Source organism: Glycine soja, chromosome 17 (genome assembly GCF_004193775.1).
Source record: "Glycine soja cultivar W05 chromosome 17, ASM419377v2, whole genome shotgun sequence".
NCBI classification, from domain to species: domain Eukaryota; kingdom Viridiplantae; phylum Streptophyta; class Magnoliopsida; order Fabales; family Fabaceae; genus Glycine; species Glycine soja.
The window spans coordinates 10,014,466-10,041,459 of NC_041018.1; the positions used below are offsets into that span (position 1 = coordinate 10,014,466).

The 26,994-nt window shown below is 29.0% G+C and overlaps 3 protein-coding genes across 5 annotated transcripts; all 3 read right to left on the bottom strand.

Annotated features, from left to right (window-relative positions):
* Window positions 1-4,303: 4,303 nt before the first annotated feature.
* LOC114392451 (cytochrome P450 71A1-like) lies at window positions 4,304-6,713 on the bottom strand. 2 transcript variants are annotated; one of them, XM_028353597.1, is made up of 3 exons: window positions 5,725-6,713; window positions 4,475-5,104; window positions 4,304-4,401 (listed from the first exon to the last, which is right to left on the bottom strand). In XM_028353597.1, exons 1-2 carry the CDS (start codon window positions 6,655-6,657, stop codon window positions 4,493-4,495), a joined length of 1,545 nt encoding a protein of 514 aa, XP_028209398.1. In that variant the 5' UTR covers window positions 6,658-6,713; the 3' UTR covers window positions 4,304-4,401; window positions 4,475-4,492. The 2 variants fall into 2 exon arrangements, with proteins under 2 accessions (XP_028209398.1, XP_028209397.1); XM_028353596.1 differs by having other exon boundaries at window positions 4,320-5,104.
* Window positions 6,714-11,119: 4,406 nt separating this feature from the next.
* LOC114393404 (serine/threonine-protein kinase AFC2-like) lies at window positions 11,120-15,078 on the bottom strand. 2 transcript variants are annotated; one of them, XM_028354744.1, is made up of 11 exons: window positions 14,879-15,070; window positions 13,872-14,064; window positions 13,298-13,478; window positions 13,156-13,204; window positions 12,952-13,066; window positions 12,685-12,776; window positions 12,268-12,418; window positions 12,077-12,141; window positions 11,891-11,988; window positions 11,699-11,801; window positions 11,120-11,596 (listed from the first exon to the last, which is right to left on the bottom strand). In XM_028354744.1, the coding sequence occupies exons 1-11, from the start codon at window positions 14,975-14,977 to the stop codon at window positions 11,450-11,452; spliced, it is 1,293 nt and encodes a 430-aa protein (XP_028210545.1). In that variant the 5' UTR covers window positions 14,978-15,070; the 3' UTR covers window positions 11,120-11,449. The 2 variants fall into 2 exon arrangements, with proteins under 2 accessions (XP_028210545.1, XP_028210546.1); XM_028354745.1 differs by lacking the exon at window positions 13,872-14,064 and having other exon boundaries at window positions 11,133-11,596; window positions 14,879-15,078.
* Window positions 15,079-22,569: 7,491 nt separating this feature from the next.
* LOC114392935 (proline transporter 1-like) lies at window positions 22,570-25,985 on the bottom strand. Its single transcript, XM_028354200.1, has 6 exons — window positions 25,727-25,985; window positions 25,173-25,397; window positions 24,974-25,068; window positions 23,375-23,590; window positions 22,987-23,217; window positions 22,570-22,862 (listed from the first exon to the last, which is right to left on the bottom strand). The coding sequence occupies exons 1-6, from the start codon at window positions 25,845-25,847 to the stop codon at window positions 22,713-22,715; spliced, it is 1,038 nt and encodes a 345-aa protein (XP_028210001.1). The 5' UTR covers window positions 25,848-25,985; the 3' UTR covers window positions 22,570-22,712.
* Between the last annotated feature and the right edge of the window lie 1,009 nt (window positions 25,986-26,994).

Genomic DNA, 26,994 nt, shown 5'->3' on the forward strand with positions numbered 1-26,994 from the left:
GATATTTCTCTTATTGAATGATTTGATTTGTTTTTGTATACGAGTCTTTTGTTTGTTTTTTGTTTATGATTTTGGATTAGTGAAATATGTGAGAACTCAGAAGGAAAGAAGAATAAGACTCAGAAGGAAAGGAGAATAAGCTAAATAATATACTGCATATGGAATCATGATTTCAGGATGATTGATTGAATTGCCAATATTAGTCTTCTAATTTGATTTCTTTTTATGATAAATTTACTGCATAAATGGATTGGCAAATTCTCTCATTTTGCATATTTAATTCCTTCTACTTGATCATTTTCATTGTAATATAATGCATATGTTGGAATCCATGTTTGTTGATTGATTTGGCTTTGTCTATGTTTTATTTTTAATGATATGCTGAAAATTTTCCATCCAATAAAAAGCTTTTCTATGAATAAAATAAAAATTTCTACATTGGTTTTGGAAAAATCATCTTAGTAATTATATATTCTAAGACAATTTTTAAAAAATCGTCTTAAAATATTTTCAAAAATGATTTTTGGAAAACTGTCTTTAAATTTATTTGTTTTTAACATGTTTTAAAAAACATTATAAAACAATTTCACAAAAATCAATGTAAAAACCTATATTCTAAGACGGTTTAAAAACTATCATGAAAAATATTCACTTTTCACAACGGTTGATTCAAAAACAATTCAAAATGGTTGTGGAAAGGGTTCAAAAATTATCTTTGAAATACGATTTTGTAATAGTGAAAAACATTTAGAACTCGACTTAAAATGAAAAGGTTTTTGGTTTAAGAAGAATTGGTACTTTCTTGGAAAATAAAACATTTACTTTTTAAAAAAGATGCTAAAGTTTAGGCCAACAAAATAGAGTTCTTTCAATTATATCATATTAGTTTTGTTTCTATAAAAAAAGAAATAAAGCACGGTCAAATACCAAACACAACGAGAAACCAATATTAAAAAAACTAACCAATAAAACTTGTCATGGAAAATTTCAAAATTCATTTGAGCATTTGATCAAATACATAACCCACTCATCAGTCAAAAACAAATAAAAAAAACACTATCATTCAAATGAAATGTATAAAGACTTGTAATACATCATTAAGATAAAACATTAAAAGAGTATATGAGTAGGAAAAGTTAGAACATTAATGCATAATAATAATGGTGCAACAAAGAGGGAAGGAAACCCAACTTCCTCCATAGGAGAGGATAGAAAATCTCTTCTCCTTTGAAGATCTTTGTTGATTTCCAACATATTACAACAAAAAACACACATCTCAAACAAAAGGCCTGTGAGTAAGGAAAGAGAAGAAGAAAGAAAACTGAAAGAGAAAGGAATTTGAATTTCAAATTTTGAAATCTCTCTATGATTTCAAAAGGACCTTTTATGTGAGTAGGAAAAATTAAAAGTAATACGTTTTTCAAATTGGGAATTTTACCGGAATGACTGTGGACTTAACATTGTCCAAACCTACCTCCAACAATGAGTTCCATTGTATTTAAGATAGATTGATGTGTGTCCAACGTGATACACCACATGGACTCCTTGTCCGACAATAACATGTATATAATGGCACTTGCCATTAGAAATGGAGGATGTCATATTAGGCCAAGTTATGCTCGTGGCAGTGGCAGTACCACTTAATTTCACTTAAATATTTTTTTAAAGACAAATCTTTAGTAATTATTTATGGGCATAAGTTGCCAACATGTTCAAATTACATGTTTTTTCTTAAAGTCAATTTTAGTTATTAGTGATTAGTTTTTTCATTAGTAAAAAATTCAAAATTCACGATTTCTTCTTCATTTTATTCTTCTTTTACTATCAACTCAATTTTATATCTCAAGTTTTATATAATTTTTTTTTCCCTAAAAATAAGAAATTCCTATAATCAAAAGTCATGAGATCAACTTTGAAAGCGTACGTAAAGATCATCAAATTGAAGTGAATTTTATCTCTTCCAATAAAATATTCTCTATAATCATGATCAAAAAATAAACAATTTTATCAACCTATTGCATAAAACTTACAAATGCTTGACGAGAGTTTAACATCAACACCTAACATAAATAATGTCAAGTCCTACCGCCACTCACACGGAGGCATTAAATTTATGTAATATACCCAATTACGACCCTAGTCATTGACGAACATACACAGTGGGCTACCCAGTACAGAAAACATTTCCTATCAGTATCCAATATCCATTTTGTTCCAGTCATAGTGTCTCATGAATTCCACCTTTAATTTCCAATAAGAATGCCAATCAGCAGTATATAATGTGTATATCATTAATGTTGTACAGATACAGCTCCATCCTCATCTTAATTAACTGCTGATATCAGCCTAGCAACTCGTACATATAACATTGGTTGCATTATAGAAAGCTATAAACCTTGTTTTTGTTACAACAAACCTTTTCAAAAGTAACATTATTAGTTCCCTTGACCGTTAATTCAATAAAAGAAAAAGAAAGACATTTCATGATAGCATTTCAACAATGGCCAGGATCCCTAAATTGAATTATTTAAGTTTACCACACATGCTGCATTTGCATCATTTTCTACAATGTTATGGTCTACATCAAAGGAAATACAAAGCATCGCTCTAGCTGGCAATTTATTTTATTTTATTGTCATTTAATTTGGTCTCCTTGATTGCATAAGAATGATATCATCTTTAAAAAAAATCAATATATATGACAATAAGATATTGTAAACAATTATCATAATGTTAGAGCTTATAAAAAAATGTCGTTTAAACATTTGTACAATTCAATATACTTACGTTTAAGCAACATCTTACAAAGTCGTTTAAGTATTTTTACAACGGAAGGACAACAATTAAAAATTTTAAATATTATAATGGTAAAAAAAAACAGAGAAACTAAAAGCCAAAAATAATATATTTAGAGAGGTAAAGAATTATTTTTTTTACGATAAGAAAAAGTATTTAAACTTATAAAAAAACTATCAAAGGATGGATAAATTGAACAAAACAAAAGCATGAGATGACATGTGCATTTTTTTATATTTACGAGTGCTATCTCAATCCAATTAGGTTTCTACACTAATTCTTTACCTAGAGGTTACATGTGATTGGTGTTGGAAAAAATCTAATTTTCGTATTGACTAAAAATAAAACCAAAGTGAAAAATAACTTTCACTTCTTAAACTAGCTTTTAAGATTGAGTTACACTTAAATTTACCGTTCTAAAATTGGGATTAAACCATTAAATATCCTTATATATTTCATACCGTCAGTTTGGATTGCTCCACATATATTCTTTATTGAATAAACATCTTTAAAAAAGAAATCGAAGACGTGTACGCTCACAAGAATTGGATAAAAGAGGTTTACAAGATTTAACACATAGGTGATAGGCTCACTTTATAGGCTTTGAATGGGATAAAAAAAAGAGGTTTAGGTATGAGTCGTATGATTTTGAGGGGCTCCACTTTTATTGGCTTTGAATTTTAGATCTATTTCACAAAAAATAATCCATAACTGACCATTGAGTGCTCTTGTTCTCGTTACTGTGTACTACGTAGACTTTTTGTGGGATTTGACATAGCATATATCACTAAATATTATAATGGTTGGAGTGAGTCATAAGAGTTGGAATAATAAGGAGGTTTATAGTTTGAATCTTCTCTCTAATAAAGCATACTAAATGTTAAATTTATTGACAAATTTTTTTTATAGACTTCGAATATTTGCTGTTTGTCATAACTGACCATATTGAGTGTTCTTTACTTCTTTTTCTCTTTACAACGCACGCAAATATATTTTTAATACTTTTTCCTTGATTTTTTAAGTTTAAATAATATTTTTTAATTTTCTTAATTCTTTATATATAAAATAAGTATTTTTAATATCTTAATAATATAATAAAGCACAATTCCATAAGACATGTTATGCCGTGATAAATTATGTTTGAATGAGTTTTAAATTAATTATATAAAAACCAACAAATTTATTATGTATTTATCATGTGCGAATGTTTATGATTTGATATCGTGGATAGCCTTCTCTCTCTTTCTCTTTCTCATTAATTAAATTTCTCGACATTGGATGATGTGTCCCTGTAACTTAGGCAACGTAATTAATTATATCTGTAACTATAAGCGTGTGAGACAAATACCTAAACTATGCAGAATGAGTCAGTGATGTGTGTAGTTTTATTTTTATTTTTTTAAAAGAATATATTATTCGTCCATAAATCATATTTTATTAATAATATGATAATATTTTTTTCGATAAATATGATAATATATATTATTCATAACGAAGAACAAGCATATATAATAACCACACGATCCGAGCCCAACTTTATTGTCTTTATAAATTTGACAATACTTCAAATACTAGTATTATTTAGGGCAACAACATCACACAAAGAGAAGAAAACTTACAACAATAATAATACTGATAAAGAAAAACTTACAACAATATTCATTTTAAGAACAAAAACATGCATTTATAACTTGGCTTAAAATGAAAAGGTTTTTGGTTTAAGGAGAAGTGGTACTTTCTTTGAGACAACAAGTCCAAATATCTCGCTCATATCTACATCTTGTGTATCAGTTTCAGGCAACTTCCAATCAAACCAGTAAAGAAGACTAGCAAGCAGATACTCAACAGAAGCAATTCCAAAATTCATCCCAGGACATCCTCTTCTCCCAAAACCAAATGGAATAAACTGAAAATATTCTTGACCTTTAAAATCAACTTTACTATTTTCGAATCTTTCTGGCAGGAACTCTTCAGGGCGTTCCCAAAATTTAGGATCTCTTTGCATTGCCCATGCATTGATATATACCATTGTTTTTGCAGGAATATCATATCCTTTCAGTTTTACATCAGACATTGTTACTCTAGGAGCCAAAAGAGGAGTAGGAATATGTAACCTTAGAATTTCTTTGACTACACATTTTAGATAGTGCATTTGACTAATATCATTCTCTTCCACTTTTGATTTATGACCTACAACTGTCCTCACTTCTTCTTGAACTTTTTTCATTATGTTCGGATTTCTTAAAAGCTCTGACATGGCCCATTCTAATACCGCCGCAGTTGTATCAGTACCTCCCACAAACATGTCCTATATAAAATAATAGGAATGAAATTTTCATGAAACTTGTTAACAATTCACTCATTTGTCAACGAAGAATTAAAAATTATAAGAAGTAAAGTAAAGAATATTAATAAATTAAAAAATAATATAAATTCTATACTTATTAACTGTCTAGAAAGCTCAAATATTAACAACGAATAATGACCTATCATTATTCTAACAAAGCGATGTGTTAGACAAAATCTCAAATATCTAAATGCTTGAATTCTTGCCTAGCTATTTCTTTTATTAGAAGAAATAAAATGTTCACTTAATGAGATTACATGGATCTAAAAAATACCACTTTAGTCATATGAAGGAAGAAGATCGGTAGACTTTTCGAAGCTAATTATTGACACCTAAAGAAAGGACGAAATAGATGAAACCTCAGAAATAGATAGAGAAAACACAAAAATAAAAATAGAAAGATGTGAAACATGTTTTTGTAATATATAAGGTCTCCTATCTTTATAGATCATACATATATATATACATACGTTAGCGTGTCATATATATACGTGCAATTTTGTTCTTTAGACGACTGAGGGAATAAATTTGTTTAGGAGACCGAAATATATAGTGATACATAAGAGGGGGGGAAAAGATACCGTTACAAGTGCTTTGATGTCAGTTTTGGTGAGCTCAAAGCTGAGCATGCTATCCTCTTGAAGTTGGAGTAGGATATCCAGGAAGTCTTTCCTTTTGGAGTGTTCACCTTCTCTTTTCTGAGCCAAATGTTCAGCAATTGCCTGATCAAACAAAGCATCCATTGCTCCAGCAGTGGCCTTGTATTTCTGAATTTTTCCAGTGAGAACATCCATCCAACCCAACCAAGGAAAGTAATCTCTCACTGTGAAAGCTGTGAGATGAATCATAACCTCCCTCGCTAACACTTTCCCACTGTTGTAACCATCTCTTGTAAAGTTCCTTCCAATAGCACACTTACACACAATATTATTAGACGTTGACATAAGCATCTCACTTAGGTTCACGTAACTTGCATCACTCGAGCTTGCCTCACGTAGCTTATTTACCAACTTCGCAGCCTCTTCTTCCCTTATGACACGAAATGATTGCACCCTTTTCATGCTTAGAAGTTCAAGGACGCATATTTTCCTTTTCTGTCTCCACTTTTCTCCATAGCTTGCGAAGCCAACGTCTGTGCATCCATAGAGCAAGATCTTTGCAGCAGTGTTGTGGGGTCTGTCAGAAAAGGCTAGGTCATGAGTTTTGATTATTTCCATGGCCACATCTACAGATGAAACCACTAGGGTTGGAGTTTGCATCTGCCCCAACTGCAACATCATCATATCACCATATTTGAGAGAGAGGTCTCGAAGAGATCGATGTGGCAGTGTTCCAAACTGATGAATGTTACCGATGATTGGTAGTTTTGGTAGAGATGGAGGCAGATTCAGATTGGTTTTGGGTTTGGTTCTTTTTGTGAGCTTAAACAATAAAAGCACACTGATAAAGAAAGAAAGAGATATATAGAAGGTAGAAGAAAACACTTCGTAAGGCCATTGTTTGAGTAGAGCCATTCTTTTTTGAACCACATCACAGTGTCAGAGTCCACCCAACATTTATAAGCATACATGGGACATGGCTGTTTTGTTTGAAGTTTTACTCTTCTTTGTTAACTTGTTTTTATTAAAAGATTACTGTTTTACCCTTCATTATTTATTTGTTTTTATTAAATTTTCTTACGAGGCTTAGCTTCGATTTCCAAATATATGCTAGAATAATTATACTGAATACTTCTTTACTTCAAATAATTATAGTATTATGCAAGACCGGCCAAAGATATTCCTAAAGCCTAAAGCGAAATTTCACAAGAGACTTTTTTTAAAGTTAATAAAAGTAATAGAAAAATTATAAACTTTACAAAAAAAATAGGTTTAATTATTTGATTTTTATAATTATAAAATTTTTCTCTTTTAATTTCTTCTTAATAATATATTATTTAGTCCTTACATATATTTTTTTAATTATTTTAGTTTTCACCGTAGAGACTAATAAAAAGGATTAAAATAATATTTGTATGAACTAAAAGAAAATATTTCAAAAAATATAGGGACTTAAAAATTAAAAATGGTTCCTTCTTCGATAATGTCTTAACCTTATTACCAAGAAAAAAATACACCTTGATGACCACAACACTAAACCAGTTAAGAGTAAAAGTTGTATAAATACTAACCCTAAATGAATTTTTTTGAGAGACCTAGAGTAAATGAATTTTTCGGCATCTCATATTTTTTGGGATAAATTTAATTATTTATCCATAATTTTATGCTAAGTGCAAAAGAAGAGAGAGAAAAAATGAAGATAGAAAAATGGCATAAACGGGTGACAAGTGTCCAATTTCTTTGGGCAGTTTATATATATATATATGGTCCTGTTAACCAATATCCTAATAGTAATGATTAAGGAATAAAAAGAGAAAATATTTTATTATAATTCATATGAGAGTACAATTTAAAATCATAAGAGAGAGCATGTTTTTTCATATTTTAACAAAAATATTTTTCTTTTTACTTTTTTAACCCATGTCCAAAGAATATTTTGTCATATATATGGAAAGAAATGTTATATGAGAAGAAAATATTTTATAAAAGAAAAAATTAAATCAGAATTATATAATTAAATATGGATGGTTAAAATTTAATTTTATGTAAGTTTTTAAAAAAATGTGATTTGAAATAAGTCTAAATTAGTTTTATAATAGACTCAAAAGACGACGAAAGTTAATAAAAATAATTTAGGATGACATCAGAAAGTAAAAAATCTTAATTCATGTAACTAGGGATGGCTTTTTTATTGATGGAGAAAATACTTTGTACTGTATATGGTTTGGCACTCCTGTTGGCTGTTATATTATATAATATTATTTTTAGCTGATAGAAAATGGTGATTACAAATAAGATTAGTTTTATAAGATGACTACTCTTTTTATTTATTTATTATTTTATTTATATAAAATAATTTAAAATAATATTTATTTTGAGACAAAAAAATATTAAATATTATATTAATATTTTACGTTAAAAATCTTAAGACAATAGATATATTAACACGTACGTGGCACTTGTCTCTCTCCAAATTTATTTAAACAACAAATTATGCTGTTGATGGCAGATGCCTGATGCCATGGATAACTAGATTCAAGTCTGTATTATTTTTCGTTTTTATTTTCCTTCACCTACAAAATAAGAACAAAAACAAAACAATTCTTCCGCATTTTGTCAAAGAAGTGGGTAGCCGAGTCGAGTCGACTTGTGTCTATCATATTGATTTTTTAAATCATGCTATATCCTTACCCTTTCAGATAGATAATATAGGGCATTAAATTTCAAATTCTACAAGAATAGAATTCACTTATTTTATGACCAATTCCAAATCATCAAACTCCCTTGAATACGGATGTTTTCTTTGATAGATTGCTACGTACTTCGATCATGGATGAGTATATATAGTGGACAAAGGTTGTGGAACTCGTATAGACTTTAATGTTCGAATAAGTAAAATTTTCAACATTAATTGTTCAATATTTATAATGAAAGAGAAAATACTTAACTGTGTGACAATGAGAGTTAGCTCTAGTATTTAACTAATTTTTTATGCTTATAGGTGTAAAATGATAAGTGGTTATCAATCCGTATGAGTGGGTATTTGCCCGTCACCCCAAAGCAAGAAGCTCTTGGATGGCTGTAAGTCTGACCAATGGTGGGGGTTGATCCTGAAACTTGTTAAGGTAGTACATGATGTAATAAATGATAAGGTAATCATGTAAGTAGAGATGGTTAAACGGACTTAGATCGATGAACCGGTACACAGGACCTGCCTCACATAATTTTTTTTAAATCGATGACTATATAGGATTTTAGGTCCGTCTCACATAATTTGTGAGTTATGTGGGTTTGATCCACGGGATTCCTAGGTTGGCCCATAAACCCATAATTAATTAAGTTCAATCCAAACCTAGTTAATCTTAAAAGCTCAATCTAAAATTTCTTTGTATTTATGTTGAAAATTTATTTGATTATGTTAAAATTTTTGTAATTAAGTATTTGTTAGAGATTTATTAAAAAAAAATAAATATATATATATATATATATATATATAATTGAATGTAATTGGTTATTTTTTTAAGAGAAAAAATATATTTATTTTAAAATTATATTTAAAAAAATAATAAACTCACATATCAACTCGTTTGATTCACGGGACGAGAATAGACTAATATTTTAAGTCTTTTTCACTACCCAAACTACATATTTAAGTCTTTGTAAGATGCTTCTTTACACATACGTACACATTGGGACACGTTAATTCTTTTAATCTTATCATATGTTTCAAATTCTATACACCTAATGCGCTATTAGTTTTTCATAAAAATTCATGTATATCCTAATATATTGTTATTCATTAAGACTTTAAAGGGTCAACTATTTTAACTGCAACGATCCAACACGTATTTTCTATTATTTGTGTGCTTAAAAGCTGATTATTTGAATTGCGTGACTCAACTTGCAACGGCAACAAATTCGTCTTCACTTTAAATTTTCAAATTTCCTGTGCCTGCATCTATCATTTACGATCGGAAGTTGTTCACTTTCTTATCTCTTTGTCGTTTTGCAGGACCCTACATCCTTTTGGAGCTTGTTTTAATCCGTTGTTGTAAAAGAAATATTATTCTTAATTTTCTAATTTGACTTTTTAAAATCATATTAAAATATAAAAAAAAACAAAATTGTAACAATTATTTTTAATAATATTTACTATAGTTGTTTCTTTGGGCTGGCCCAATGTTTCGAATTACCCAAAACAACAAAGTCGTGTAGGCCTAACAAGCGATACTCCTTCATACCAAACATAACCTAACTTATTGTGTCAACACTGGCCACCTACAAACTAAATTAGTCTCAACTTTGTCTCATATACAGCAACAAAGATTTGATGTTCTTTCTTATTAGTAATCTTTGGGTCTAGACAGGATTTTCCAAGCTACTCTAAAGGTGACCCATGGGACCTGACTTTTCTATTGTTTCTTTTGTTCCTTTTTCAACTGTGTCCCTGTGTTGTTCCTTAAAAATAATACAATTTTAAAATTAAATTACAAAATTAAATATTAGCACAACTACATGAACAGTATAAGAACAGTTGAAAAAAAAAAACAACAAAGAAACCAATTTCGTGACCCTTACACTTCCCCTATCTATGTGGCGTCATATTACTGCTCCGATGACTCCCGCAGTAACATCTACGAGGTCAGATAAATACACATTGGGAATTGAGATTAGGGGTGAAAATGAGTCAAGCAGCTTGTCGAGGACCTTTGGCTCAGCCTACTCAGCTTGTTTACTATAAAAGTCAAACTCAAGCTTTTTAAAAAGTCTTTTTAGATAAAAAGGTCAAACTCAAACTATAAAAAAAAATTTATTAAACTTGACAAGCCGGCTTGTTTAACTAATAATAATAAACTCGAAAAGCTGAGTAAATAAACTCATTTTCTATCCATTATTATGTTCAATTCAAAAAATTGACTGAATATTTCTATTTTAACCAAAAGATATTTGGAGTTCTATTCGACATCCAATTAATTCTTCTCTCACTCGATCAACCCATTTTAGAATAAAATATAACTTCAACCATAACTCCATATTCAAATAAGAAATTAAACCTTAAACTTTTGTTAAAGAATCTATATATCAAATCACTTATGCCAATGATTTTTTTGTAATATAAACTAACTTTAAAAACTATTAAAATCGGTCGGGAATTAATTAAACTTAATCTAATAAAATTTATATTCAGCAAAAATATTATCAAAATTAATTATAAAATACTATGACAATAAATTTAAATTTTATTGTATAAATTGTTAAACGTTCACCTAATATTTTAATCCAAATAGTGATGAAGAATTAATTATATCAATTCATTTAATATTATTAATGCTAAAAAATTATATCCAACAAAAATATTATTTTTTATCAACTTATCAAATAAAAAACTGTATTCAAAATTTAAACATACTGTATTAAAATTTTACAAAAAAAAAACTTCTATAATAAAATTATTAAATTTCATACCCTCAAATGGAGAATTAAATTTGTGAGCACAAAGCTACAATTTTCACCACAACATTAGCATTTTTTTCTTCTGTACTTTGAATTCGGATCAATTCAAAAATTCCTAAATGAGGATTTTTCAGCAGGAGTGAAGACAGCTGCAGGAAAAACCAGCCATCACCCAGGTGAGTTCATTTGCCCACATCTTCTAAAGTTAATCCCTTAGGAAGGTCAACGATGATGCAGCAGCTTAGAAAGTGAATTATCTTCTAAATTGATCTCTCATAAAGAAGGAATGTCTAAGAGCTTCCTTGGCTGTAAGTCTTTCAGAGGGGTCATATCTAAGTAACCCCTGCAAGAGATGTATGAGATCGCCAGCTGAATGATCTACATGCTGCATTACAAGGTTCTACATATATTTGGGAGGGAAAAGGGTCAACTAAAGTCAATATAATAATATATAAATCATTCATATAGTTAAATCAGAAAGCAAATACTTAATTAAACAAACCTGAAGCCTAGGAAGCTTCATTACAGCTTTGATACTCTCCCTTGAGGTTGCACCCTCAGGCCAGTCCAATCTACCCCTTCTAACATACTTCTCAGCATGTCGGCTAAACATTTGCATGACACAATACATACTTATTTATCATATTTTAAGGATCAATCAATTGAGATTAAGTTCGCATGGTATGTCACTTACTCGACTCTCTTCAACATGGGCTGTGGTAATGGACCAAGTACCCTTTCCATCATGGCAAGATGCTCCAAATTTTCGTGAGTCTGAAACAAAGCTCCGCCCTGTAATATAAATTCACAAATTATGGAATAGAATCTAAGAGATGGATAAATATGTTTTTTATACAGGATTTGAGAGAGCCAAACATACCGTGCATAACTCAACCAAGATACATCCCACACTCCAGATATCACATGGATAGCTCCAGCCAAGTCCTAAAACATCATTGCCAAAATCAACTTTAGCTTGCATATAGCCCTTCTCATGATTGTCATGTGTCAACATGCAAAACACAGTTAGACAGGCATTCTTTCCACAGCATTTACAGTATGTATATATACCAAGGATAACTTCAGGAGCCCTATAATGACGAGTTGATACAATGTAATTCTGATCTTCTCGCTCATAAGTGGTGCTGCCAAAATCAATAACCTTTATAGCACTTGATTTGGGAACTCTCTTGAAATAGGAACTTGGTGATCTAGATGAACTCTGTAAAAATAAAATGAATGTCAATGATTGATCAATCGATGCTAAAGCTAGAAAAGGGTAGTTCCATACTTGGTTTCATTTTTTATCCTCCAGGTCCAACTATTATCTTTTACCATAAAAAGAAAGAACATAATTGTCATTACAAATAACCAACTATCCTGAATACTTCCTAATAACTCCCCTATCAACCAGGAACTGCTCTTCGTATTATGTATAGTGCAATTCCAAAACAACAAATAATCGCAGGTAGGCAAAAAGAAAAGTACCTTGTAGTCAGGAACTTTGACATACTCTGGTGAAACTAGTAGTATGTTTTCAGGCTTCAGGTCAGTATGAATCATGCGCAAGTCATGCATGACTGCAAATTCATAAAAAGATACAGTTAGAAACCTAACCCACTGACAAAAACAACACAGTCTGACAGTATATTAGATCTACAGCACGTATCGCCATTATCAGTTAAGGATAAAACAAAGTGAAATGTATGGAAGAAATAGCTCAAAAAGAAGCTAGTTCAAGTAAATACTACACACATGCTATACATTCCAATAGTTGTCTGCCAATCTCACGGACAAGATCAATGGGAAATGAGCGATAATTGTTTTTCCGAAGAAAATCGTATAAGCTTGGTCCAAGTTTCTCAAACACCTGTTAAAACCATTTAAATTCACTGTTGTCTTAACCCCCAAATTATTTGTAAATTGGGGAAATGATTCCATCACAAATTAAATACTTACAATACAGATATGATTACGATAGTCAAACCAGTTCCGTATTTGCACACAACTGCAAGGAATAAGCCCATTTAACCAATGCAATGGAATCAAGGATCTTCATTGTAGTATGCATACGTGACAAATTTAAGTTAAAATTACTTACCGATTGCCTCCTTTATCGTGTTTACCAAGCTGTTGCAACACCTCAATTTCTATCATGGCTGCTTCTCGATACTTCTTAATACCACGGACAATTTTTACGGCAACCATTTCCTTCCTTTCTCTATCCCAGCATTCTAAGACCTGCCCAAAAGTTCCTTCACCCATTTTGCTATGTATCTTATCTGCAAACATGATATGGAAAAAAGTATCAACAATGCAAGCCTAGCCAACACAGTGAATTCTAATGTCCATTTGAACATATAATTCCAAAAATGTTTTTCACCTTGCAACATAAAAATAATTAAGAAAACAAGAATCTTACAATTGATTTACACCTTAAAACATAAAATAATTTTAAAAAAACAAGAATCTTACAATTGAAACAGGAACAGGATTGAATAGTTAAGGTATTAAAATGGCATAAAATATTAAGCGTACATTTAAAAGTTAAGGGTGTGAGGATGCATGTGAATCCGAATTCTGTGTTTTGCAAGCAAATGATTACAGCTCTAAAATTATAACCATGATGATATATATGAATGTAAATTTCTTAATGATGGTAAAAGTGTAATTACAGCGAGAAGTTAAATTTTCTCCAAGCGCAAACATGTAATGCCCATCTTTGTCATCATCTCGCCAAGGGGGAGAACCATTTCGAGCAACTGGCTTAACAAATAGAGAACTAGTGGTATTTTCTGAGGGACCCCTTGAAGGAGCAAAGCTTGAAATAGTCCCAACATCTTGTCCACAAAACAATCCTACCTGAGCCTACACACAGCCATCCATTCATGTACCACTCATAGTTAAAAACAAAACGTCATCCCACTGTCATTAACTCAACCTATGCTCTCACCACCACCTCAGAATATAACCCAAAAAAAACTGACAATGAATTAAACAAGGGTGATCCAGTACACACAATAAATTATCGGGAGCATAATAAAAATTGAGTCTTGAAACAAATTTCCATAATTCATATTAGAATGTGTTAATAGACAGACAATTCATTTTCTAAATTCCACTAATATAAGGTTTCAAAGACTAGATCTTACATAAGTACATAACAGTTCCCCTCTTTACAAATGATATCATCCAGAAACTTTATTATATTATTATTTGAAAATGAAAGATCCGAAGATATAAACCACAGAATGTATGTTTATAACAAAATCCAGATACATATGTAAACAAAAACAGTGATTCATGTCAATAAACGTCATATAGCAAGGACAAAAAAACTGTAAGGAGAATCACAAACACCATGCTCACAAAACACAGCAATCTAGCACAATACCAAAATATAACACAGACTAATCACAAAAAAATGGAATAAAAGAACCCAGATCAACTTATTTACTGGTACACAGTTCCGTAATATTAATTAAAAGGGAAAAACCTAACAGATCCATCAAACAAAACAGAAAAAATCGTCACACAAATCCTATGATGCAAAAAATACGTTACCTGAACCAAACATACCTAATCTACACAAATCCCACCAGATCTACAACCAGAAAAGATAAAACCGCAAAACAAGAAGAAGAAAAAAATCAGATCTGAGATTTTAGGATCAAAAAGTTACCTTGGGGACCTCAGGGATGTCCCAGCCCAATCTCGCTCTCTTTCTCGGGCGCCGATCCATGTGAGTGTGAGGAAACTCGAAGACGCGTTCCATCTCCATGATGCAGAGAACTACGAAAACTTCAAAGGAAGAGATTTGAAAGGGAAAATTCAGATGAAAGAGAATTATATGATTTTGGGAAGATAGAGCCTCGGCTTCAGGAACCCTAAACGCGATGTTAGCCTAATAATAACGACCGTGGAGGCGGCTGGGATGAAATCTCCCCGTCCACGTGTCAACGCATTGGAGCATCTTGTTCGAGTGGCTGGATTGTGCTGTCTAATGTAGACTATGGTTAAATCTTGCTAATCCTTTTAACCATGGTTCGGTTAGGTTTGGTGGAGCTGCGGAATGGAATAAAATATTGCAAAAATGCCGACGACTAGTTTTTTCTTTTAAAGATCGCTATGTTTCAAAAGAAGCTAAAAAGTCCGTGCTTAAAGTTGAATTTATAACTTGTATAAGTTTGTTTTTTTTTTTTTATTTTTGATTTATGTAAGTTTTTATTTTAGGAAATCAATATTAAAAAATATAAACGAACTAAAATTAAAAAAACATAAACATGCAGAAAATAAAAATAAACATAAAACTTAAAAGGACCAAAATTTAAAAATTGTCCACTTACATAAATTAAATTCATATTTAAACTTTTTTTTAATTAAATTCAATGTCAACTTAGAGGTTCATTGAATCAAATTCATAGGCACTTTGGTGATGATACGGCGAGGTCACCTATCACTTTCTGAAACAAAAATTATAATTATTTTTTCTACTTAAATTTTTGTTTGGTTTAATATTACAGTTGTTACTTTTACAAATCAAAAGTAAATAGAAATTATTGGTATTTGTTTTAGCGCATCAACTTAGTGGCATTTTTTTTTACTACATCAACTTATTAGTATTGGATTCATTTAGTATATATCATCATATTAGTATGGACATATATACTTTTTGAGAAATTCTTTGATAAAATTAATTAAAAAATTAGTTGAAATTTAGAAAGTTTGTTAGAAGTTAATAATTAAAAAATTAACTTATTAAAATATAAGTGTTTGATAAAATTAACTGTTAAAATAGTTTAAAAGTTTGAAATGACAAAAAAATAATTAAATCATAATTTATTTAAAAATGTAACAAGGAAAATAAATAATTATATTAAGAATAAAAGTGAAAAAAATATAAAAAGTTAGAAGTTAGTTTTAAAAAAATATTACTTTAATTAATATTTCAAAAAATATTGAAAGTCACTAAAAAGATATAAAAAACTTATTTATCAAATAGTTAAATAACTTTTTTAGTTAGTAAAAAAAATAAAAATTAACTTAAATATTTTATCAAACATAACTTTAATGAAATAAATAACTCAACACAAATTTGACAACAATAATTTATGATTTTTTTATTAACAAATATTAGTTATTAATTTATTAGTTATTGTTAGTAAAAAAATATAAACCTAAGTTTTATCTCTCTCTTCTTCTCCCTTTAACCCCAAGATCAATCTCTTGTAACTCCTAAAATGATTTATGATAACTTATTTAGTGAATTCTGTCAATTTACTTTGATTTCACATTTTTAAATTTAAACTTATCCGATTAAATGTATAATAAATTTAGTTAAACTTAAAAAGATAATGTTAAAATAACGTTTTTTATATAATTGTTTTTTGAAGAATCAGATAAAATTGTTTTTTTAAATAAATAAAATTTTACTTTTTTAACAAAAATAACTTAGACAAATACATTAAAAAATATATAAATATTTATTTTAATAAATAAATTTAAACAAACTGAAGATAAACTCATCCTTTCGCACATAATTCATGCTTAATCTATTTGTACTGTTTAGCAGCTCATAATATACATACATAAATAGAAACCAATGTAACCCAAAGATTGGTTACCATACTAGATTCGGTGATAGTGCATAGAAAGTAGAAACGTATCTAAAGTTAGAAACTTAGAATTCAAATTTTCATGCTCCGTATTTTTTTCTGATTCATATTTCCAAGTCTCGTGTAACATATTAAAATGAAAAATGTTTCATGAAATAACCATTGTGGTAGGAGATACCTAGTAAGAAAGAAAAAAATAGAATTTATGATATGATAGAAGAAAAAAAATGAAAAATTGATAAAGTATTTAAAATAAATAAAGTTTTATATATCATTATTCTGTTAAGATACTATGTGCAGGTATGTCTAACGAGTTACATCGGGAAATACATAAAATTGTTCTTTAAAATTGTAAACGTAAATTAGTTTTGTCTCCAAATTATAAAAATATTATTTAATCTCTAGAAGTATTAAATGTTAAATATTTCTTCTTTATATTTTTTTATAATTTTAAGAATTAAAATAAGCGCCACTAAGTAATATCATAAACTAAAGAAAATAATTATTATATAATTAAAAAAATTAAATAATATTTTTTTATAGAATTGAAGAATTAAATAACCACACGTCACTTTAAAAGCTAATTTAACAATTAACCGGACGTACTTTGGCGTGCCTAGTTTTTCTTCTTCCATTTACAAGGCGGCGTGCACTAGTTGTTAGTCTTCACCGTCGTACTCGTAGCATATAATTGTTGCTATGAATGCCATTCAATTCAAGCGTGTTCGTATAATAGTAACAACCAATAGCAATGATCCCTTTCATAGTGTTTGTTTTCCTAACACTCTTGTTCACCTCGTCACTGGTTAAACACCTGAGAAAGCGTGCTGCAGAAAAGACAAGCCAAGAAAACTACCCTTCACCAGCTTGGTACATTGTCCCATCGAACCCTTCAACAGCTTTCGAATAAGCATGGGCCACTCATGTTCTTGCAGCTGGGGTTCAATACCCACCTTGGTAGTTTCCTCTACTGAGATGGCCAGAGAGATTTTCAAAAACCGTGACTCGGTTTTTTCTGGCAGGCCTTCGTTACACGCTGCGAACCGTTTAGGATATAACGGTTCAACCGTGAGTTTTGCACCGTACGGTGAGTACTGGAGGGAAATGAGGAAGATCATGATTCTGGAGCTGTTGAGTCCGAAAAGGGTTCAATCGTTTCAAGCTGTGAGACTTGAAGAGGTCAAACTTCTGCTTCAGTCATCTGTATATATTTATACAGCTAAGATTAAAAATAATAATTAAATATTGTCTGATGTAATAGAGAGAGAAAAACATCGTAAAGAGATGTTATAAGAATGTTTGTAAATTACGAGAGGGGTTCCAGGGGATGCCAGATACATGCTAATTCAACTATAGCAACTAAATATTTCATGATCCTTTTTGTCATCTGTATTGCGTCCTTAACTTGCTGTATATATGGAACCACGATAGAAAAATAACTCCCTTATTAGTTACTTTAATATTCATCCAACCACATATAATTTTAATTTTAATAACTAACTTTTTACTTAGATGTATGTTGTGTGTATGTGTATTTGAGCAGTTACCTTCATATAATTGAACCACCGCACAACAGATATATTTATTTATAACATACGGTTATTTCCTTAAAAAGTAAAAAAAAATTATAAGAGATCAATCAATTAATCAATCATATTACACACTTTCCTTACACTATATTTGTTTGAGTGTAAAATATAGAAGAAATTGGAGCAGAGAAAAATAGGAGATAAATATCAGATTTCTACATACTATTTGAATATAATGAACCTAGAATCCTGAATCTTTTATGTTGTGAACAATGACAACAACAACATTTAAACCTAGAATCGTGTACAAACTGTCCAAACATTTTACCAATTAACAAAGCTTTTTCTCACTGTCACACATGCATACTTCTCCATTGAATAGACTTAGAATTTGTGCTGCTAATAAATCAATCACTTAGTGTAATTTGATTACTTTGTTAAAGAAAAAAAAAGGAAAGAAATATTAAAAAGAAATGGTGGTATATGCATAAAAATAATTACACGCAAGAGAATGCGGAATTGCATGAAAATGCTGCTAGCATAAGCCATAATGGATAATTTTAACCATTAAAAAGTAATTCTAAAAAGATTTATCATTTAAAAAATGATTTAAAGAAAAACAAATGGAATTACTTCGTAAAAAAAACATAACTGCTTTTTTAAAATAAAAAAAAACACTTTATATAAGCATATAAAAAAGCAAAAATTACGTATAATGCTGCATAGGATAAGGGTACTCTAGACAATTCTTTTTAATTTTTTAATTTTTATTTATTGTATATATCATGGTATTGATCAGTAAGTTAATAACAAATGAATTTTAAATGCACAATTTATTATTTATTGTGGGAAGGAAAATGGGTTTTAATGAAACCATTAATGAGTATTTTTTTGGATGGCATCTTATTTGAATTTATTTATTTATTAATTATTTTTTATCCATAAATCAGTATTAGAGAGTTTATAAAATTAACTACTTTGCTCAATTAACTGACTTAACCCTTGATTATTAATTGGTTATTATGCATTTACATTTGTAAATATTATTTTTATTTATGTTATAAATCATATCCCTTTTGGTCTTTATTAAAAGCCAAAATAATTACTTATTATTTTGTTTCAAATATAAATAAAATTTAACTAACTTTATCTTATTTAATGTAATTATCATAAAAAAAATTCATTAATAGGATTATTTTTTTTTATATTTGATATTAAGTTCTAATAAATTGTAATTTAGAAAAAAAAATGTTTTAGATTAACACAATTTAATGAAAGTAACCAACTTCTTGATAAGTTTGAAATTATTTTTATTTTTACTTACAGTAGTAGAGAACAGAGGGAATCTTAATTAGTGAATTAATTATTTAATACAAAGTGATCGAGTTTTAAAGGTAAAATTTTTATTATTTATCGTTGAAAGGATAGTGAGTTTTTTTTATGGAAGGATAATGAGTTTTAATAGCATCATTAATCATTAATGAATATTTGAATTCAACCTTTTATTAATAATTAATAATATACCTCCAATGTTTTGCTCTGTCTTACATGAATGCAAGGTGCAAAAAAATGTTTCGAGTCAATGACGTAGTACTACAGGAAGAACATGAAAAGTTTGTACGTAATTGCAATATATGTATTTAATTTTCTGAATCTTCTAGACTAAGTACGTATTGTTTTTTAATGATTATTATATTTGTAAAACATAATAAGTTTAGTGAAAATCATGGAAGGTTAATTTGATAATGTTTTAAAGGTTGAAATAAGCAAAAACTTAACAACAAAAGAATAATGTGTGATGAGTTTGATGAAGAGTAGTCATGTTTGAAACAATTCATAAATGTATTTTTCACTATAAATTCAAAGGAGCTTAAACAATTATTTTATTTTATATTTACTTCTCTATGATATAAAATATTATTTTTTATATAATCAATTGAAATTGTTTCAACTTAATATTTTCAAAATAAAATAAAAGAAGTATTATATATATATATATATATATCATAAAAAATTAAGAAAGAAATTATAATTTCTAAGATGAAAAAATATATAATTAATTAAAGTAATTAAATAATTATAAGTATATAAAAATTTAAAGAATGGTTTCTTTAGCTTCCTTTCTTCTTCTTTTTTAAAAATTTCTTTAACTTTCATCAATGATATTTAATTACAAATTTATTTTTTTAAAGTTGAAAAAAAAAACGTAAATCATAATTTGAATAAGTATTATAATCTATGTTTAACATAAAAAAATAGGTAATCTAATATTAGATATTTAAAATATAATTAAATATATTAGATATTTAATTATATTTTAAAATATTTTATCATACATTAAGATTAAATAGTGAAATGAAATTTTGTAATTTTATTATACTTAATTAAACAGAATGTTAAAACTAATTGTTAAATTAGTAAAAAAAATATAATTTATAAAAAGTGTGTCTTTATAAATTATAGCAATTAATGTCAATTCATATTACTTGATAAAAATAGGTATCACTATTTGATAATAAAAAAATTCATGTCCATTTAGGTTTAAAATGATTCAAATTGGTTCCAATCGCCATTCTTTAAAAAAAAAATATTTAAATTGATTCCTATGTCACACTGTTCTGTAACTTCCGTTGATAGATTCAAAGAAAAATGTTGATTTGCCATCAAACGGCGTTGCTTTCGACGTCGTTACACACAGTCAGGACTCAAAAAATTAAAAAGTACGACTAAAAAGGTTTAAATTGATCCCTCATATATATTTTATAAAAAGGTTTAATTGGTCCCTAATCTTTTTTAATAAGTTCAAATTGGTCTCTCATTGTTTTTCTTATTGAGTGAAAACACAAAATTCTGTTGACCGAGACAAAATTGTGTTCACAAATTCCCCTTGAAGAAGGTTCAAAGAGATTTTATGTTTGTAAGATGTTCAAAATGGTCCTTCTCTTGGGCAAATTAAAAAACATCAATGAATAATGCAAAACTATAATAATCCCTAACATCAACAACAGATAATAATAATAATGAATTTGAACCGTGTTCTACTGCTGCTCAATGAATACTGGAGATTCAATATCCTTCTCCTTTGTCTCAAAATAGGCATGTCTTTTAATTTTGTATTTTTTTTTATCAACAATCTCCTCAAAATACAAATGAAAAAACCCACATTTGGTGTCTCCAACCCGTTTCTAACATGAAAAATGATTCAATAATCAGATTAGATTCCTAATCTATTTTCAACAAAAAAAATTCAAAACTCAAACAACTTAACATGAAATGTTTGCAACCCGGAAACCTCCTCCCTATGTTGTTTGTTGTTCAAGTGGTTCTGAAAACCGCAAAATCTCTATAGACACAATGAGGCACCTACACGCAAACGCACTTATTCCATGGCTCTCTAGTTTCAGAATTAGGGGAAGAACTACAAAAACCTAGGAACCCTGATTTTTAATGTGCTGAAGAAGAATCCCCTTTTAACCCAATTAACCCCAGCAGTCAAATGCCAGTCTCCCTCCAATATTATTTTTCAAATAAATAAATAAAAATACCAACTTGGAAAAAAAAATTATACGTTAGATGTCAAATGTGAAAAGTTAACGGCCATGTCACACTAGCTAACGTTTTCTGTTACCATTGTAACATTAGGGACCATGTTGCACTGTTTGTTATACATAAAAGATTAAAAACAATTTTAAAAAAATAAAGAACAAAGTTAAATAGAAAAAAATAAACGAATATAAATTCATTTAGTCAATAATATAATAATTTTACGATTAAAATGTAATTTTTGTTTTTTTTACTTTCTTAAATTTATGATTTAATTTTCTTATTTTTTATTTGAGAAATTTTATCCCCCAATTTTGAAAAATTCATGATTTTAGTCCTTCATTTTTTAATTGAGATATTTTATTCATATTCTTAAAAAATTCAATTTTAAATGTTGATCTATATATTTGAACTGACATGTGTCTATTTATTATTCACATGGTAAATATTTTTTAAATTTATTTAACTGTTAACTATCTTAATTTATTAAAAAAATTTAAAAAATACATAATCAAATTTAAAATTAAAAAAATACTAAAATCCCATATTTTTAAAGAGTGAAGAAGAAATGTCTAAATTTTAAAATAGAAGACTAAAATGACTGATTATTTTAACAATAGAGAACAAAAATTTTCAATTGAAAAATAAGAGGACTAAAATAATAAATTAAAAAAATAAAATAAAAATTACATTTTAACTTAATTTTATTTATTAAGATTCTTTTAACTATTCAAGCTCACCGAATATATACAGTATTTTTTTTTATATTATATAACTGCTGGCCTAATTCAAACCGATATTAAGCCATACAGCTGAATGATATCAGCAATCATGCATCTGCAAAGAAATGATACTTTTGGATGTTGTTGACTATCAACCGTACTGCTGAAATTGTGGTTGCAATTGTGAGCAGAAAAGAAAAAACGATGTTGAACCAGTGCCACGCCTTCTTCTCTATTCTAGCTGTTCTTCCCTTAACCTAACATTGAGGCAAAATTAAGTCAAATAATAATGATATGTGTGTCCAAATTTGACTAACTCTAATTGGGTTAATTAATTCGTCAGTTAAAGCTTCGTTTTCTGTAGTGTAATTATAAAGTAACCTTGATGAAGACCATGCTAGGGAACATGAAGGTCAGAGGAACGAGTGAAAATGAGCCAAGAAAGTTTACAAAGTCACTCATAAAAGGAAAGGCTGCAGCAACGAATGTGTTCCCTGTAAAGAAAAACGCACGTAGGAGAAATAAGCGTTTCAAGTTCTCCCCTGAATGCATGGGCTTGTCAATTTCTAGGAATTTAGTGTCCAAAGCCTCATGAATTGGTGCTACAAACATCTGCAATTTTTAACATAAAAACAAAAAGACACCGTTCAATATGTCAGATATTTTATTTATCCTTATCTTACTCAAATTCAATTAATCATGTAATTAAAACCTGCATATTCTTTTGACACAAAGCACCTAGCCACCTATGCTAAAATATCTTACATACATGTTGGGAGACTATGGACTGCAAAAAGACGATGGCATTGATGAGGACATTAATCCATTTGGGACCACTTAAGTTTTCTGGAAGGTATGCCGACACCATTGTTCCATAAGCCCAATATCCGATTACGGTAACACCATAATAGAACGGAACTCCCACTGTATACTGCAAATACAGGGCCTTCCTCATGTTCTTCACTGCTGGCTTACGTAGCGTGGACTACATTCAAATTGCAAAAGACAACTTCACATAATCCAATTATTTATAATATGTACGTAGATATACAAATAGCAAATTAATCTTTTCTATTTTATACATTTACTTGGATAGTGATTTTTTTTTTTTTATCGAGTAAGTCTTATAATAACTCAAATATCCTATTTAATAAACTGACTTAGTTACATCCTCTTGAATAGTGATATTAGATTTTCTTTTTAATCTTTCTCATTTAAGGTAAAATTTTATTATTTTTATCTTTTATGTAATTTTACATTTTTTAATTATTTTGATTAATAATTTTATCAAATATTTATTAAATTCAATAAGATAATTTTCCAATTTTCAATTATCAAATAATTTTTCACTCTCAACTAGTTTTGTCAAAAATTACCTAAAAGTATTTAACATGATGTATTGATTGGGCTTAAGTTTAATCTGTATAATGATCTCCAAAACCCAAATAGTAGGTCAGCCCAAATTCGTAAATGTTAAGGCACGAAAGTCAACGCTAACAAAAATTGATATACATACTCATGAAACATGTCACATTTCAACTAGAAATAAAATTGTCCTGATACTATAGTAAAATAGGATATTATTGATCACGACAAGTCTTGAGCCGTGTGCTAGCACAATTAATTTGTCTAAGGAAAAAAAAATAATAAAAATATGACCTAAATTTCGGGGAGCAAGCCATTGGTGTTGGTAACAATGATTGCGGAGATGGCACCAAAAGCATCCAAAATTTTGCTCACTTCACTTCCGCTAATATCGTAATCCCTATTCGAATTTGATTTTCCTTCCAACCACAAATAATAGTTGGGGCAAACAATTTAACGCTAGTTTTTATGGTTTGAGAGCAAGTTAATTGAAGAGAACAATTGATATACCAACTCAGCAAAAAAAAAAAATATTAATATACTTAATTACCATCTTTAACTAAAACAATTAGAAGAAATATTATATATGTGAAAGTGAGCAACGCTGAAGCTCCCAGCCAATTTCTCATCGCAGATATTGTTGGGAAGAAGAAGGAATAAAAGAAGTAAGCAGCTCCTGTGATGACTATGTAGTATTGGAGCCTCAGGGAAGAATCACTAAATTCTGAGTTTATTGCCTGCAGTAAATTAATAACCACTTTCTCTGTAATAAACTCAATTAGTGGACGTATTTCATTTTTATGAATTCTCATTTTATATATTTTTTCAGCAGTTAACTAATTGAAAAGTATTTTAAATACTACTATAACTTTTAAAGTAATTATTACAGAAATCTAAAAATTTTATCTGGATATTTTTCTATTGGAATTGGATGATAGTGAAAATCTTTCACATCATTTGTCCGTTCTAAATAAACTGCATTTATAACATAAACTTTAATTACCTTAAGTGCCTTGCCTCCGAGGAGGATGAAACCCATATTTCCAAGAAGAAGGGTCAAAAACTGGAAAACCCAGGTGAGGTGGTACATACTCTTGCCTTGTGAAAATAAGGAATACTTTAGTTAAAATTTAATTAACTAATTATAAAACTATCACTGCAAAGGCACTCTTATCATATCATGCAAAGAATGAAAAATTCACCGTAAACATATCCCATAAGATCTCTGTATCTAATGAATCTGCGGTCATCAATGAAATGAAATGCTGCCAAGAGCCAGTTTGCATAGGCAGTGTAGAATCCCACAACAATAAGGCATATGATACCCCAAGTCCAACCCAATGGCCACAAACACAGATTAGAAAAACTTAATATCCACCCGCAATTGAAGCTTGTCACCAGCATCAACCCTACTTGTTGCCACGAATCTGCAAATTGTAATCAACAATTTCATCATGAAAATTGGAGAATCTCAATTCTCAGTTGTCAAGGAAACTGCATATCTTTATTGTGGATGAATCATTTTTATTTTACAATGACAGCAAAAAGAATCAAATTTAATTTTTCATGCATCTACTATAATCTTTCATCACTAGCCCGATTCTAATAGGTTAGTGGACCAATATTCATATGCAGTGACTAGACAATTTTATAAATTTAAACACTCCCAAAGAATATATAAAAGATAAAAATAGAAGAATTTAAACAGAATTTAGCACGGTATAGAATATATATAGATGAAGTATTAGTGTATTACCTCGGTCAATGGTATGAGCAGAAGCGAGACCATAATCATCATTTTGGGTACCCTTTTCTTGACCTTGTTCAAGGTTCAGAGTGAGAGGCTTTCCCTTGCTGGCTCTTCCTTCAACATCCATGGCGAATTCTAGATCTGTGGAAAAGAACAAGTTTTTGCTCCTTAAATAATCACAACGGCTGTAGCATGGAATATTCAGGCTGAAATAAATATGACCATTGACCACTTGAGACAATTCATTCAAAGAAAGGGAAATGATTGATTATGCTACATACAAAAAGATTTTCTAAAAATTGTTTTTTCTTTTTTAACGAAAGAGAGACCCGTTCATTTGAAAAACTGGCGCACTGACGTAGAGTGGACATTTTATTTATCAAGATATGCGTAAATGATAAATGGTTACTAAAACGAAAATAATTAAATGACAATTTGAGAATAAAAAAATCGTGTTAAATAATGATCAAATCACGTGTTACAGGAAAATAAAATTTAATAGGATATTTGTTATATTTATTTAATAATGAAAACATACACAAAATAATTTTACACGAATAACCAATCACAACCCTCTATTTTGTCACCTCACGTGATAAAAAAGTTGTAGAAATTGATTTATTTTTATATTAATATAAGATAATTAATTATATATTTTTATCACATATTCAGTAAATTCTTATTAGATAAGAATTTATTGACAAATTAAAATATATAAGTTAAAATCAACTACTTCTATAATATAAATATAATAAAAAATATATAATAATAATAATAATAATAACTTTTATTTTAGGTTTTAATATATTTTTGGTCTTTATAAAATATTTTTCTTAGATTTTTTTTCTCTGCAGTTTGAAATAATTACTTTCGTTCCCTAACACGTTTATTTTAACGTGGATAAGTAACATTTAGTTTAGTGATGAACGAAATCTTCAGCAAATAAAAAAAAATCTAAATCTTCAGAAAAAAAATAGAAGTGATCTAAATTTTTTTTAGATATTTTTTTTCGAGATATTAAATATATGGTACCATGGACATAATAGGTAATAGTTATAATACTTGGAAAGATCACTTGATTTTTAGTTAAAGAGATAATTACTATCACATTTTTTTAATTAGTTCTATAAATAACTACTACTATTACTACATAAAGATACTTATTTATTTATGTTTTAGATAAAAATCGCGAACAATGCCAGGATACCCCGATAAAATTAGCACAAGTAGCTTCAATAGACACTAGCGAACGGTGAACGATGAACGATGTACGT